Source organism: Staurois parvus, unplaced genomic scaffold (assembly GCF_062004578.1).
Source record: "Staurois parvus isolate SC_StPar_1 unplaced genomic scaffold, SC_StPar_1.0 ptg000287l, whole genome shotgun sequence".
Taxonomy (NCBI): Eukaryota; Metazoa; Chordata; class Amphibia; order Anura; family Ranidae; genus Staurois; species Staurois parvus.
In genome coordinates, this window is record NW_028318083.1 from 34,573,444 (window position 1) to 34,590,263 (window position 16,820).

General features: G+C 42.4%; 1 protein-coding gene across 1 annotated transcript in view; it reads right to left on the reverse strand.

Annotated features, from left to right (window-relative positions):
* The window catches only part of CUNH18orf63 (chromosome unknown C18orf63 homolog), a 158,949-nt gene that overhangs the window by 77,219 nt on the left and 64,910 nt on the right, over positions 1 to 16,820 (reverse strand). Inside the window, exon 4 of the mRNA XM_089682380.1 lies at positions 8,123 to 8,179. Within this exon, the coding sequence (XP_089538506.1) occupies positions 8,123 to 8,179 (57 nt within the window). The remainder of the gene's footprint in view (positions 1 to 8,122; positions 8,180 to 16,820) is intronic.

Genomic DNA, 16,820 nt, shown 5'->3' on the forward strand with positions numbered 1-16,820 from the left:
TCCAGGACCTGATGGTCTTAGCGCAGAATTCTATAAATTGACTTCGGAATTCATCCCAGACACTCTGTATCACATCTATAAGGCAATGTGGGAGGATGGCCCATATCTCCCAACTGGCTCCTAGGCACATATTAAGCTTACAGCTAAGAAGGGGAAAGACCCACTGCTTCCAGGATCCTACTGACCTATCTCTTTAATTAATGTGGACGCCAAAATACTCTCAAAAATCGTGGCGTCCAGGTTGGCTCTATTGCTTCCCGACATATTACATCCAGCCCAATCCGGGTTTGTGCCAGGTCGCAAAGTACTGTTAGCCCTGGAACATGATAAAATATACCCACAGCTTGATCTAGCACTTATATCTTTAAATGCTGAAAAAGCCTTTGACAACATAAGCTTTATTTGGCTCTATGGTCATGAGGAGGCTTGGAATTTCGTGCCCCACTTTGGGCTTTTTATAACACATGTACTCTTCGCCTACAGCTAGATTAGTCACACCTGATTTTATTTCCTCAGACAATCCCCCAACCAAGGGCACAAGGCAGAGTTGCCCGCTCTTCAACATTGCCCTTGAACCTTTGTCCAGATTACTTAATTCGATGTCAGGGGTTAGTGGTGTCACGATTGGCGAACACACTCTCCACTCAATATAGAAAATATATGCGAGCGCACTTGCAAAGAAAATATAGCAGCTGTACACCAGGTAACCATAAAAACCTCTAAAACAATATAAATCAAAAAAGTGCAGCGCTAGAAAACACACTATAGATATAAATGTTTAAATAATTAAATGAATAAACAGTTCATATGGTGATTTCAAGTGACATCAGGTGCTCTCATATAGTCGTATTCTTCAGGTGGTAAGGTGCTGTGAGATAAAGTGCAGAAAGAATGCACACTCACCAGAACGCACAGTTAAATGAGCGTTTTATGTATATATATTTCTCCTGAGGTCATCTGCTGATCAAGGTGTTCTCTGGGATCCGATATCCTTCCTTCAAAGGTCCTCGATTTGTATCAAGGTGGTCCAGTATACCCCTCAGATAGTAGCCTATGGACTGCTCTGTAGTAATAGGAAAAGCTCCTTCTCCAGTGGTCAGGTGGATTGCTGTGGATTGATACTCCCCAAGGGAGTCAAAGCAGAGACATCTCCATAGTGTAGTAAATATATACTTTATTGGGGCAAAACGAGGGTATATAGTATAAAATTCAATATATGTGCAAGCAATTTCATGGACTAACCGTCCAGTGTTAAAGATGGCCGCCGGAGCTCCACGATGCTCCGGCAGCGTGGCGTCACGGCGTTGCTGGCTCCTCCTACGCGTTTCGTGCGCACGCACGTCGTCTGGGGGGGTTTGCCAACACTCTCCACTCAGCTCTCTTTGCGGACGATATATTGCTGTTCTCTTCAGATCCACCCAAAGATTTCCTACTACTTCAGGACTTGTTTGCGACCCTCCGTAAATGCTCCCTTTGAATTCTATTACTTCACTGTGTTGGCTTTCTTTCTCTCCCTTTAGTATAGCTAAGCACTCCATTATGTATTTGGGCATTCACATAGGCAGAGAACCATCATCTCTTTACTACCTAAATTACCCTCCTCTAATCAACAAGATTGTACAGGAAGCTTGGAGGACTATTTCCCTTTCACTCTTTGGGAGATGGTTTCATTTGCGAGATTGCTCTATCCTTTGCAAACACTCCCTATTATGTTAAAACATTCTGACGTTCAAAAGATTCATAAGGCTTTACAGGCCTTTCTATGGCAGCACAAAAAACACGTATTGCACTACAAAAGCTAGCACTCCCAAAGAGTGAGGGGGGTGGCAGGCCTGCCGAATATTAGATTTTACAACCTGTCCTGCCTTCTTCGCCAGAGTCTTGATTGGATTACAGAGAAATCACGTTACTCGAATTACTCTTTGGAGGAGGCCCTGGTGTCTCAACTACACCTTCCAGCCATTCTGCATTCTAACCTTAAGGCCATACCTGGATCTCTCTGATTGAAACTCCTGATCAGAGATAAAATACTGTTGGGATAAAGGATAATCTCTTCACTTGTTCTCTGTAAAACATGGCGGGAAACTCAATTCAAAAGCATTCATAGAGCTTATTATCCTTTCTCAGCGAATCCAGCTGTCACTCCCCGCCCTACACGTCCTTGGTGTGACTACACTCAACCTACCCTGTTCCATCACCTATGGGAATGTGCCCGAGTTTCTACCTTCTGGGATCGAGTTTTTCGTTACATTAATCAATTATACAACATCTCTCTCACCAAAGATCCTATGCTCTGTCTCTTCAACTATCAAGATCCCGAGATGTTGACAAGTCCTAATGCTCTTCCTCAGTGGATACTCTTCCTCAGTGGATACATATTGGTTTGTTAGTGGCTCGCAGTGCCCTCATGCAAGCTTGGATACAGCCAAACCCCTCACAGCTCAAAACGGTGAGACAGGCATTACCTGCCTTATTTAATCTGAAGAAGCTGGACATCATTACTCAGAATTTTAAGTCTACATGTCGCTTTATCTCAAGATGGTGGCAGCACTTCATGGAACATTCCTTTACTCCCGCTGAATTAGCCACTCATATGGAACATTTTCGATATTCGGCTTGGTATCTCAAAGCTCAACTAGCCAATACGTTGGGTAAACTCCAAGAGTCCAACTCCTCTTGTAGCCTCACCCCACAGCTACCTATTCCCCAGTCTCACAATGGAGCCTATGCTTCTCCTTATGATTGCTCGCCCACACAACACTCTTCCTCAATTGTGCTTTTGATAGAGGTGTTCTTGTTCAGGCTTTCGTAACCAAGCTTCTATTCTTAGGGAATTGCTTAACTTTTGAAGTTCACCTTATTTTGTACTGCCTTGTTGTATCATTGGTGTCTATTCTGACACTGCTTTTTGTTCCCACTACAAATGTTGTAATGACTTTGGTGCTCATAACTCTCATGAGAAATGGTTTACAGATTTGTATGTCAAGATATTTTTGTACCCAGTGTAAAAAATTCAATAAAAATTGTTTAAAAAAAAAACAAACAGTTTTGTAAAAACAGAAATATTCTCTTTATTATAGATGTGAACTTTACCTGAGTACAACACATGTGGTTACTACTATGTCTTTACTACTATTCATTTTTTTTACTACTACTCATTTTTAACTTTTGTATAATACATTTGGAATTATATGTGATATATTTTTGTTTTGTTGGTTTTGATCACTACATGTACTGTATGCCCTTTAACATCTACAACACACAATATGTTATTCAGAAAATATATAATGTATTGCAGGTTTTATGTAATCTTCATGCTTAAAATGATTATTTAAACATGCATAAAAAAATGAAATAACGGGTGTCCCAGCGAAAGGGTTACATCTGCATGCTTACGCAAAATGACATCAAACTTCGGTACTATTTTCCATGGGTGTAGCTTAACCTCCCTAGTGGTCTGATTATGTTCATATTTCTGTGCTCAAAGCAGTACATTTTTTGCATGGAAATATGTATTTTTTTATTGTAGGCCTGTAATTTTTAGGAATAACTCACTGAAATCTGTCCGAACAAGAGTCTAGTAAACATCCCGGGTATGTTAAAATTTGAAACACGAAATCATAAATTATAATTTAATAAATAGGCATAAAAATAATAATACATTTAATTCACTAATATAATCAAACCAAAAACACTGAAATTTGAAATATAGCGCCAAGTTCGCACATCACTGAGCAAAGTCGCAAAATCATTTTCAGTGTCTAATGACGAATTTCCCCTGACTCATTATCACTCAATTCTGCAAGTGGTTCTAATTTACTATCACTGTTCTCTAGCTGGTCTAAAACCTATTTTGACCTAAAGGGACGCTTTTTGGACGCCATGGACATTTCTCAGTTTCCAGGCAGAAAGAACAGTAAAAATACAGGCAGGGCACAGGACAAAGCACTAGGGACAAAATGTATGTGAAATGGTTTGATACAGTAATATTTTACTGTGTAATTTTAGTGTATTTAGTGACTGTCACTTTTTGTCATTTTCAAATTTCCTGCCATTCTGTCCCCGTACGTCCCGACGTCGCAGGGGATGGAACCCAGAAGACAGATGCCGGCATCCGCCAGAGGACATTACAGGGGACACTGCATGAGGGACATCGCGGGAGCACAGGACAAGGTAAGAGAAGAACAGATCACAGAGCAGCCCCGCATGGTAAGCCCGAGTGTAGCTCGGGGTTACCGCTTGTGGTACTGAAACTTTACCCCGAGCTACACTAGGGAATACCGCCAGGGAGGCTACAAAAACCCTGCAGGTCATGAGTTTAGAGTTAAATACGAATATTGGCCCTAGAATTATTGCTCTCAATTTAGTATGTACAGGAATATGCAACAAGTTTTCATGCATACATGACTTTAAACATACATGAGTATGTTTAAAGTCATGTGTTATAAAACAAAAAAAGGTAGCGCTATCAAATTAAATGTACAAATCAAACAGTGATAAATAAAACAGTAAAAATTAAAAATGACCAAAAAAATGTCTCTAAGAATTTTTTCTTTCCATCATCAGTGAAAAATGTCCATCACCATAAGAACAGATTTGTGCAAATCCACCACCAACAGAAATTACTAAACTCACCAGAGCAAATTGCCAGTTAAATTATAAACCAGCAATTGCACTTGTTTGCTCTGGGAGCAATACTCTGCAGGTAGACTCAGCCGTGACCAGCTTTTCAAATTATTCCTCTCTCAGCTTGTTGATGTAGTATATTGCAAATCAGGGAGACTCAGATATCCAGACACTTATTTATCCTCTCTGGGAGCAATACTCTGCACATCTATAAACTCAGCAGCGAAAACTTCCAAACCGAATTCCAAGACCTTCATACACAGGCTCAGAAAAGAAAAACAAAACAAACGATCGTGTGATACCGTACAACACGTTTATTTGTAAAAACTCATCATAATCCACTCACATGGAACAGTGTCATAGCCGACACTAGCAACAAACACATTTTGTTTAAAATCACAGAAAGCCGAGACAACAGCTTCTTACAGAACGTAGTGGCATTAGTCTGAAGCTCCACCCTATGCATTTCGTCATCCGACGTACTCACGGAGTGAGTTTATTCATTTCCGTTGGTGGTGGATTTGCACAAATCTGTTCTTATGGTGATGGACATTTTTCACCGTTGCTGGAAAGAGAAAATTCTTAAGAGACTTTTTTTGGTCATTTAATTTTTACTGTTTTATTTATCACTGTTTGATTTGGACTTTTAATTTGATAGCGCTACCTTTTTTTGTTTTATGATTGCCACCTTTATTAAAGGGAAAGGTTTAGCAGCTTATGTTAATTGATTACATGTGAACGCTTTTGCCACTATTTTCATTCATATTTTTTCAAGTCATGTGTGCATGCATGTGGGAGCAAAGCGGGCTTAAGATATTTTTTTAAGGGGGGGGTTTAAGTGGTTGGGTGTAGCTTTAGTATTTGCTATTTTTTTTTCTAACCTTCACTGAAGCTGCTGGAGCACAAATCACACTTCATTAGTTTTCTCTCTGGTTGAAAGGGCCAGGAAAAGTGACACCAGAAACTAGAAGTAACGTTTTACCACTGCAGCTGTCGGGAGTGTGTGTAAAACTTTCTGCTTCCACTGTCGTAGGCCTTATGGTGGTGACAGTAAAAGGGATATAAATGGCAAAATCTTTGCAGTTTTAATAACCCAAGACCTGGGATAGCACTGGTGGAAGCAACAAGCTGATCCTCTAGTTCCATCAATAGGAGAAACGGTCTCTTTAATTTGGGAGTATTGGCAGGGGACAACAACCCCTCAGGGGCAAACTCACATTGCAAGAACAAGAGCAACTAAGAATCAGACACAGACTCAGTAGCAGATGGCTCAGAGGCTGCAGGCAGATTAGATACAGGATTTGCAGAAGGTATGGGGAAATGCTTGTGGTCTCTGCAGTCACAGTTGGCAAAAACTGGGTGATTTGGGCCATAAAATCTTGCTTGACTATAGTAAATTTCTCAGTCGGAAGGGCAGGGGAGCCAGCTACACTCAACAGAGCTTGAGAAGCTAGAATCAGAGGGAAACATGATTCAAGGCTGCAGATGTAGGCCACATCAGTGGGTGTGCTGCAAGCAGCACCAGAGCCTTTAGTAGAGTGGAAGCTGGGGGCACCCACTGCAGTGTGACTGTGCCCACTGTTGTCTAGAATCAGACATGTTGTGACTGCATGGCAATTAAGCAACGTAATGCTTAGGATATGAGGCAAAACCTCAGGTACTCACAAAACCCAAATAGCTTGTAGCGGGTGAGGATAGAATGGCTGGAGGTGACCAGCAGGCGTGCAGCAAGAACAGAACAAAGATTAGAGTTCCACATAGCTCTTTATGATGCAGGAGCAGCAGGAAGAAGCTTTTTCAGCACTGTATAGTGAAAAAAAGAGAGCTGAGCTCTCACCTGAGACACTCCACCCAGTGAATGTCATCGGCACTCAGTCCCTCAACTTTACCCCTTTTGTAGTGGAACCCAGTAAAAAACGTGAATTTTAGGTACCTATGGACCTAAGTAAATCAGGTAGCTCCTGGAGTTTAGCCTGCTTGACCTACTCACAGAGTGAGCCTTAAGAGACAGGGCAAGTGCTGAGCCAAAGCCAAATGACTATTAATCCAGAATGTTCCCCACGGCCAACATACTAGTGGAACGGTTCCTGGAAAGCACCTTACATGGTACCCAGTACTAGAGGGTAAGTTTCAATATCTGCAGTCAAAAAGACCATCTCTAACAGCAGTGTAGAGAAAAGTCTAAATTGAAGAATAAAAAAAGTACTAGCAAATATAGGTTGGTGCTTAACAAAGCAGAGCTGAAGAAAAGACATCCATCCTCCGAGGATGCTAGCATAAAAATGGAGGCATGCTGGTAGTAAAAGGCATTATTTTGGGTTGGCCACGTTTTTTTTTTCTTTCTAGTTTCCAATCCTCTTGTAGGTAGCAGTATAACGCTAAAGATGAAAACCTCCTGTGTGCCTTCACTGGACAAGAAAGAAACATACTATATATTATTACCTACATACATCATTTTAACAAGAAAGCAACATTTATGCTCAAAAAGTCACGCTTCCCATGAAACTTTACATACAAAAGAGAATATCTAAAATGTTATTACAATTGCTTCAGCCAGTTCATAACATGGATGCAGTTGCACTTTAGAATCACACCCCATGTACAATGAAATCATAGTCTTGTCCTGGAAAAGGGACCAAGATAATGCTCTGATCTAGCCAGTTTTCTGCATTCTGTCGATGCCCACCCATTGTGATAGAAAATGATGCTGAAAAAAATCTATGATGAATTTCCAGCCAATCAAGAAGCAAATATATACAGTATAAAACACTGAGGTTTCCATTTTTGGTGGACACTAATCAAATACGTATTAAAACAAACACATTTTACTCAGTTATGTTTTAATTACAAAATCCTTAAAGTGAACCTAGCATCATATTTTATTTTAAGTTAGTGGCATTCATCCTAAGTAATGAGTATATCTAACAGCTATGGGTATTTATTACCTCTCACAAATATCACAGTACCCCCCTCCTTCTATTGACAATGCTGTCATCTGTATTTTTCTTCAGAAGTACAGTAGCATTTTTCTTAAGACATTACCAGGGTCAGCATCTGTGTACTGGACTAAGATGTAGGCTCACAGAGGACACACTCATGTAAATCCTAGTGCCTCTGCAGAACCTGAATTTGCCTCGATATCAACATCTTGCAAAAACTCAGCACTTTGCATCAATTAAGGCTTGCTTTGCAAAATGTTGTCAATCTAAATTACTTTTGTTTCACAGAAAGTGCAAGAACAGGGATGGCATCAATGTGCTGCTGCTCCTTTTTCTGTCCAATTACAGGCTGGGGCGAATTCTGAGTCACCAACCATAGCCATAGAAAAGTTACATTTTCGCTTCTCTTTCTGCATTCATTTTCTGCTATTTATCATAAATGGCAAGAGTGAGATTCCAGTTAGTGGCTGCTAGAGGTGAGAAGAGCTGGGACCTAATGGTTTAGTTTTCACTCTACCTATCCAACCATCCACAGTTACAAAATGAAAAATACTTACTTTAGTAGCATATTTTTCAGCAACAGACTGGACTTTCCCTGTTTTGTAGAAAGAAATCTAAAAGCAGAATAAAATAAATATGAAATTTAAAGTAAATAATACTTTAACCAGTTGAGTCCTCAGAGCCTTAACATTTTGCTGGGACACCGAATATTTGTCTCAATATTGTTTTAAAAAAGCATTGGGTCTCTGGTTTCAGTCAGCTCCAGCACCAGTCCCAGGAGCTGCAATGTCATTGTTACAGAACACTCCATAAGAGATATAAATATAATGAGGAAATATGAAGAAAATGGATATCATGGCCATTCCATTTCAAGTCAATGCCAAGGACAGGACAGGGGCAAATCCAGCTCCTTTGACCCTTAGTAATAGATTACTGCTGTAGTGATCTATTGCTGCAGAGCTCCATGGGGGCCTGGATCAGCTCCACACTGACCAGATTCACACCCCCTGCATGTTCACTGCAAGCTAATGTTACTTTTTTCTGTGTGTGTCAAAACATACTTTCAAATGAGGAAACTTTCTCCTAATGTTATAAGCGCAAATAAGTTTTGCCATTCCCCTATATGACATAAAATTCACACTTTAAATCATACTACTTATCCCACCACACTTCCTAAATTGCCCTCCTGACAGAGTACCCCCTACACTTGGGTCAGTGTACCCTTGCACAAGGGTAACTCTTACCCCCCTGCCTTCTGCTCCTGCTACCCCTCCCTTCCCAACACCCAAACCTTATCCTCATCCAGGTCTACCCTCTTCTAACCTGCCCACTATCTCATAATTTCTTCTCCTCCAGTTTTCATCTCCCTTCATTCTACCCAAAACAAAAAACCCTACTACAGTTCAATACCCTACTACACTACAATATACCTGTAAATTTTGCAGTATCATAACTAGGACCTGTTGCAGGAAAGGTACATGCATATCCCAGACCCTTTTTTGGGTTTAAGATAAAGGTATTTGAAGAGCTTTTTGTACCTATAGGATTTTTACCATGTACACGTCATAGAACACTCATTCAGAATTTGTTTTCAATACATTTGTCTATATTTATCTGTACTGTTACCACCTATAGTATACACACTGCTGGAATTACTAAATAATTTTTTAAAAATTACACCTATGCTATCAAATTATAGCTGTACGTGTCCCCATAACAATGTATAGAAGTCAGGATAGACTACAAAAGTTTAACAGTATAAGTGCAGAACTGAAGAAGAAAAAATGCTCTGGGGCACACAGAGGTTATAGTCGAAAAAGAAATATCAGTGGTTTATATTATGAAAGTGGGCCTGAACTCAAGACATAAAGATTTGCTAAGTTATAGGGAAATTTATAAATATTAATATGCCTAGGCTGTGCCTTTACTAGTTTTGCTTTTGCCTTGAAATCGTTCAGAAAATTAGCAGCACTTGCTGGTATGTGAGAGTGCCTATGCACTCCCGAGTATAAAGCCTCACAGCAGTATCTCTGCAGTGTAACTTTACCAGGCACTTCTGCCTCTGACTGTTAGTACAAGATGAAGCAAAACTCTGTCTCTACTAATATGTTTGGCTCCACAAACTGCAGAGGGCAGCATCGTCAGTAACGGTAAAAGATCCGCTACAGGGAGACCACGGGCAATACTGGCACCTAATTATTTGCCTGTCTTATTTGGGAACAGTTTCCAAAGTTTATTTCCTCTTTAATATAACAAAAACATTTACATAGCAACTTTCAATATATCCTATTATTACCAAACATATTCACATGAACATGAGGTTCTGCATCACATGAACATAAGTCCCCAACTGTGATTAAAACAATGCTATAGATAACTTTTATATAGCCTGCATGTATGAATTTACAAGTATATGCCTACTCATGTACCTGGCCCTAACAAATGTAACAGGAAACTTGCTAAATGGAAAACATCCTTTGATTGTAGTATTTCATAAACTCTAGGGTTGAATAGATATGTGCACTAATGCACTGTTTTTTATTTTTTTATATAATCAGTTTTATTGAGGTTTTTTTTTATAAAGAGTGCACAAATGTAAATACAAATATCAGGTCATATCAATTCTTAGCACAATGTACACTGCTTACAAAAATTAAAGGAAAACTTTTTAATCAGAGTATATCATTAAGTCAATTAAACTCCTGAGATACTGATATGGTCAGTTAAGTAGCAGAGGGGGTTGTTAATCTGTTTCAGCTGCTTTTGTGTTAATGAAATTAACAACAGGTGCACTAGATGGGCAACAATGAGACGCCCCCTCCCAAAACAGGAATGGTTTTACAGGTGGAGACCACTGACATTTTTTTGCCTACTCATCTTTTCTGTTTTTCACTATTTTTGCACTTGACTAGGGTCAGTGTCACTACTGGTAGCATGGACCCTACAGATGTTGCACAGGTAGTCCAACTCCTCCAGGATGGCACATTAATACGTGCCATTGCCAGGTTTGCTGGAACACTTATAGGATATCATGTTTCAGTCTATCCTATGCCGCCAGATTGCACCTCAGACTGTCCATGAGCTCAGTGATGCCCTAGTCCAGATCTGAGAGGAATACCCCAAGACACCATCCGTCATTTTATTAGGAGCATGCCCCGAGGCTGTCAGGCATGCATTACATACAAGCACCGGGGGGTCATACAAACTACTGAGTACCATTTTGAGTTGCTGCAATGAAATTTCAACAAAATGGACAAGCCTGCTGCATCAATTTTTCACTTTGATATTCAGGGTGTCTGAATTCAGTCCTCTTTAGGTTGATAATTTTCATTTCTCTCAAACGTTGGGGCATCCTTATGTTACTAACACATTACCTAGTCCATATCAGTATAGATATCCAGCATGATATTTTTCCCCAATGAGATCTGATGTGTTTTCAAAGAGTTCCTTTAATTTTTTTGAGCAGTGTATATATCTTTAGGAAGGTAAGTATCAAGTGATACAGTTAAGGATTACATTTCTTCTTCCTTGCTAAAACACTCAGTGAGTATATTGGTGATGGTTGGAAAACCGTGATGATTAGGAAATATGAAACATAAAGAGTACAAAAAATGGAAATACCGTATTTTTCGCTCCTTAAGATGCACTTTTTCCCTCCCAAAAAAGGGGGTCTTATGGAGCGAATATGGAGCGGCTGGTCCGGTATTTCCGCCGCCGCCACTGTGTCAGAATACCGGGCTGGCTGCTCAGCTCTTCTCTGCAGCAGGACCTTACCTGTTCCTCAGTCCAGCGCTGTACAGTCTTCCCAGTCAGCATCTGTGACAGCCGGGTGCCCACTGCGCATGCGCGAGAAACGCTACACTTTGTGAATGGTCCGGCGTCTTCTGGGACACATGACCGGTCCCAGAAGACGCTGGGGCATTCACAAAGTGCAGTGCTTCTCGCGCATGCGCAGTGCACACCGGGCTGTCACAGCCAGGTGCCCACACTAAACGGAGGCCAACTCCATGGAAGTGGGAGCGGGTACCTGTCAAATTCGGGTACCCGCTCCCCCTCCCTCCCCAAAGGTCAGCAGTCTCTGGTCATCCCCTGTACTGTCTGCAGTCTCTGGTTATCCCCTGTACTGTTTGCAGTCTCTTGGTCATCCCCTGTACTGTCCGCAGTCTCTGGTCATCTCCTGTAATGTGTCCGCCGTCTCTGGTCATCTCCTGTACCATGTCTGCAGGTCATCCCCTGTATTGTCTGCAGTCTCTTGGTCATCCCCTGTATTGTCTGCACTCTCTTGGTCTTCCCCTGTACTGTCTGCAGTCTCTGGTCATCCCCTGTACTGTCTGCAGTCTCTGGTCATCTCCTGTACTGTGTCCGCAGTCTCTGGTCATCTCCTGTACTGTGTCTGTAGTCTCTGGTCATCTCCTCTACTGTGTCCGCAGTCTCTGGTCATCTCCTGTACTATGTCCGCAGTCTCTGGTCATCGCCTGTACTATGTCTGCTGTCTCTGGTCATCCCCTGTACTGTTTGCAGTCTCTTGGTCATCCCCTGTACTGTCCGCAGTCTCTGGTCATCTCCTGTAATGTGTCCGCCGTCTCTGGTCATCTCCTGTACCATGTCTGCAGGTCATCCCCTGTATTGTCTGCAGTCTCTTGGTCATCCCCTGTATTGTCTGCACTCTCTTGGTCTTCCCCTGTACTGTCTGCAGTCTCTGGTCATCCCCTGTACTGTCTGCAGTCTCTGGTCATCTCCTGTACTGTGTCCGCAGTCTCTGGTCATCTCCTGTACTGTGTCTGTAGTCTCTGGTCATCTCCTCTACTGTGTCCGCAGTCTCTGGTCATCTCCTGTACTATGTCCGCAGTCTCTGGTCATCGCCTGTACTATGTCTGCTGTCTCTGGTCATCCCCTGTACTGTGTCCACAGTCTCTGGTCATCTCCTGTACTGTGTCCGCAATCTCTGGTCATCTCCTGTACTATGTCCGCAGTCTCTGGTCATCGCCTGTACTATGTCCGCAGTCTCTGGTCATCGCCTGTACTATGTCCGCAGTCTCTGGTCATCTCCTGTACTGTGTCCGCAGTCTCTGGTCATCTCCTGTACTGTGTCCGCAGTCTCTGGTCATCTCCTCTACTGTGTCCGCAGTCTCTGGTCATCTCCTGTACTATGTCCGCAGTCTCTGGTCGTCGCCTGTACTATGTCCGCAGTCTCTGGTATATCCTGTACTGTGTCCACAGTCTCTGGTATATCCTGTACTGTGTCCACAGTCTCTGGTCATCTCCTGTACTGTGTCCGCAATCTCTGGTCATCTCCTGTACTGTGTCTGCAGTCTCTGGTCATCCCCTGTACTGTGTCCGCAGTCTCTGATCATCTCCTGTACTATGTCCACAGTCTCTGGTCATCTCCTGTAATGTGTCCGCCGTCTCTGGTCATCTCCTGTACCATGTCTGCAGTCCATTGGTTCAGAATATTTTTTTTCTTGGTTTTCTCCTCTAAAACCTAGGTGCGTCTTATGGTCAGGTGAGTCTTATGGAGCAAAAAATACAGTACATAATTAGAGAGTCAGAAGGGAGGGGGTAAGCTAGATATAGAAAAAAGAAAAATAAATATTTTGCTACTTGATGACAATTGAAAATCCAATCTTTGCTCTCTAATGCCTTTAGAGCAGGGGTAGGCATCCTTAAAGAGGTAGAGATCTACCTGAACAACATGGGAGAAGTCAAAGATCAGCAGGCACAGTGTCGCTTCCTCACACCTGATTCAAACCCTTTAATTGCTGAACTAATGTGTCAAAATTACATGCATTGCACAGCAGTCGTGGGTTTAAATCAGATGGTGAGGAGGCAACATATCACCACCTCAACACCTGACAAACACACTTGGATCGCTTTTCAGAGGAGTAGCAATACCTGCTGCACTTGTGAATGAGTCCTCAGTTGTATTTGACTGCTGCACCCGTAGGACTTGTTCAAAATGGGGGGGGGGGGTTAGAACCCTGGAGTTGAGTTGCAATTTTACCACCTTCAATCCCTACTCCCTTTAGCTGCTGAGGCAGCAGTCAAAATGTATGCATGCCACAATAGGAATTAAACCCCCTGTTGCTTTTGGTGGGTGCTACCTCCTGCCAACCGCGACCCACTGAAGTAAATGGGGCCACTCTGCAAGCGCCACACAACTGCATGCTTCTATGGGGTCCAAGGGGTTAAAGCAGGTGGTGATAAAGCAACACAATTATGCCTGCTTTAACCCCTTGTTTGCTGTACTGCACAAGTTTGCAGGACACTTGCAGAGCGGACTCATTCACTTGAATGGGTCATGCTTGGCAGGCAGGTGTTATACGCCCTGTCATGGTTGGTGGGTGTAACTCCTGCTATGGCATGTGCACATCCCTGGACACTGCAGCTAAACGGGGTGTGGTTGAGCTGGCAGTTGTAAAAATACATCTTAACTATGGGGTTTTACCACCCCACAAACTGCAAATGTAAATGAACCCTTTTGTTCTGAGCCTCCTATAAGGATGCTTTCACACTGATGTGCTGAGGTTTGCCTGCACTGTGGGTGCAGTGCAGAGCATCTGCGACTTTCCTGGGTAAGCTGCGCTTTGCCCTAGACTATCCTGAAGGTTTGACACACTTTCCACATTCATGAGTTTTCGTGCACTTTCAGAAAGTGCACCAAACTCGCAGGATATAATAGAAGTGTATGGTTAAGCACAGCAAACCCGCAGGAAAGCTGCAGGTACACTGCACCACACCCGCCCTGTACTATTATGCCCAGTGTATTGCTTCACATTGACCTGAAAAGCTCTTCCTTCCTGCTGATGGCACCACTCAGGAGACCACTAGCCGGGATAATAGGTGGAGTGCAGTTGGTATCACTCGACATGGGACAGGAGCCAGAACTACAGTGGAGGCATCAGCTTATGTGGCTCTTGCTCCCTACTACAGTTCCAACTTTACAAGTAGTCCCTCTCTATTGCACTCTGTTTGATGCTTTGAGATGGCTGTCAGCAGGCCTAGACCGCAATCTACCAGTCACCTGGCCGTGATCTATGGGCTGCGGGCCCACGCTTTAAAGGGTAAAACGTAGCATATCATACGGAAGACTTGCATTCAAATGACAAGAGTAAATGAAGGAGAGCTTGGACTCACCTTCCCTTTAATTAACCACTTAAAGTATTACTTAACTCAGGACCCAGCATTCACTATATCTGGTCTCCCACAGTACACAGAACATGGAAATGCAACTGTTTTAGTAAATATAAACTGCTAAATACCTTTTCTCATCAGCAGTTACAGCAGTCTTCTGAGCACTGGTTAAAGCTTGTAGGAGGAGTTTTTTTTCTCCCCTGATTGTCTTATGAGGCTGCCTGGACAGCACTGATTGGCCCTGTGTTGATCATATGTACTTTCCCAAGAAAAAAAAAACTAGCAATATACATCAAACTGAGCATGTGCAGCTTGCTCCCAATGCTTTGTTCTATCAGGAGATGGATTGGGGATAGTAGATGAAGGGGAGGATCAGAGATGACAAGATCAAACATCCTTTTTACACAATGCGGAGGATTAACCCATTAGGTTCCACAGTGAGTATAACAAGCATGCTTTACTGCATATACTGACTGATTTTACTGTTGTGGGTTTAGTAACACTTTAAGCTCTAGAAGCTTTTACCCCCTTCATGACCAATGCTGTTCAGCACTCCGCTATTTAACTGGCAATTGTGCAGTCATGCAACACTGTACACAAATGAAATTTATATAATTTTTTTCACACAAATAGAGATTTCTTTTGGTGGTATTGGTTCACCGCTGTTTTTTTAAATTATTTATTATATAAACAAAAAAAAAGACAGAAAATTTTGCAAAACCAATATGTTTTACTTTCTACTATAAAACATCCAAAAAAAAAAAAATTAAAAAATCTTTTTTTTACAGAAATTAGTCCAAAATGTATTCTGCTACATGTCTTTGGTAAAAAAAAAATATCCCAATAAGTGTATATTGATTGGTTTGTGCGAAAGTAACGGCATCTACAAACAATGGTATATATACTGGAATTTTTTTTTTTATATAAGTAATGGCAGTGATCAGCCATTATAGTGATACTGTGGTGGGAAATCTGACACTAACTGACAGTTTTTGGGAACTAACACTGACATCACTAATACAGTGATCAGTGCTAATATTATATACTCTCAGTGTACTAATGATACTTACTGGGAAGGGGTTAACATTTAGGGGCAATCAAAGGGTTAACTATGTACCTAAAAATGTTTACTGTGTGCTGTTTTTACTAAGCAATGTGCAGGTTTTTACTTCCTGCTTTGCAGCGGCACATTGCTGCTGTCTGTTACTAACACAGGGCTCTCTTCTGTTATTCACTCAGCTGATCAGGTTCCAGCCATAAATCATTGGCTGGGACCTGCTAATTGGTTTGTGCTGTAGTGAAAGACAGCACAGCCAGAATGGCGGGTGTGCACGCACGCTCCCTACCTGGAAATGCTGGATCACATACACAGGGATGAAACTGGGCGGGGAGGGGACAGAGGGGCACCTGTCCCCAGTGCCACAGATTGAATGGGGCGCTGGCAGCATGGTTTGGCTATGGAGAAGTAGAGCCGCACAGATTGAGTTCTGCTGTACTGGGCTGCTTTCTTGGCTATACACAGCCAGACTTCTTGCCAGTGTTCCTGCCAAAATACAGGAAACAGTCTAGGTGGACAGGGGCAGCCAGGGAATAGTGCTGGACCTCTTCTCCTCCTCGCACACCACCACAACACCAGCGGACCTCCCTTCAGCCACCACCATGATGGACATGCGCTATACCACATCCAGGAGCACAGTCAGACTCACCCTTCCCCCGGCAGTAAACCCAGAGCAAGCTGACACCTCTCCTCTCTCATCAGCAGCCGGCTCCAGCCTCCTTGTTTCTTCCAGCTGTGTAGCTCCTGCTGAATCTGGTAAGCAACCTCACTCTATTATTTAGTAAACACTTACAGCCCCAGAGATATCCAACACTTTACAGTCCCTACCAACCAGGAAAGAACTAACCCCATTTGCAGCCAAATACAATCCACTTTGAAAGCAGATCTTGCTGATAACCCTTTCCTCTAGCGTCTCCACTCAGGACTAATTATGCTCTGTTAAAATAGAGATTGGTCTCCCTTGAACAGCAGCAAACCCAGTAGCATCAATGAGAAGTGCAATGGATGACCTAGAGACTTACAGTAGGTGAAACAACAACAAACTATAGGAGATCCCAAAGTCTACA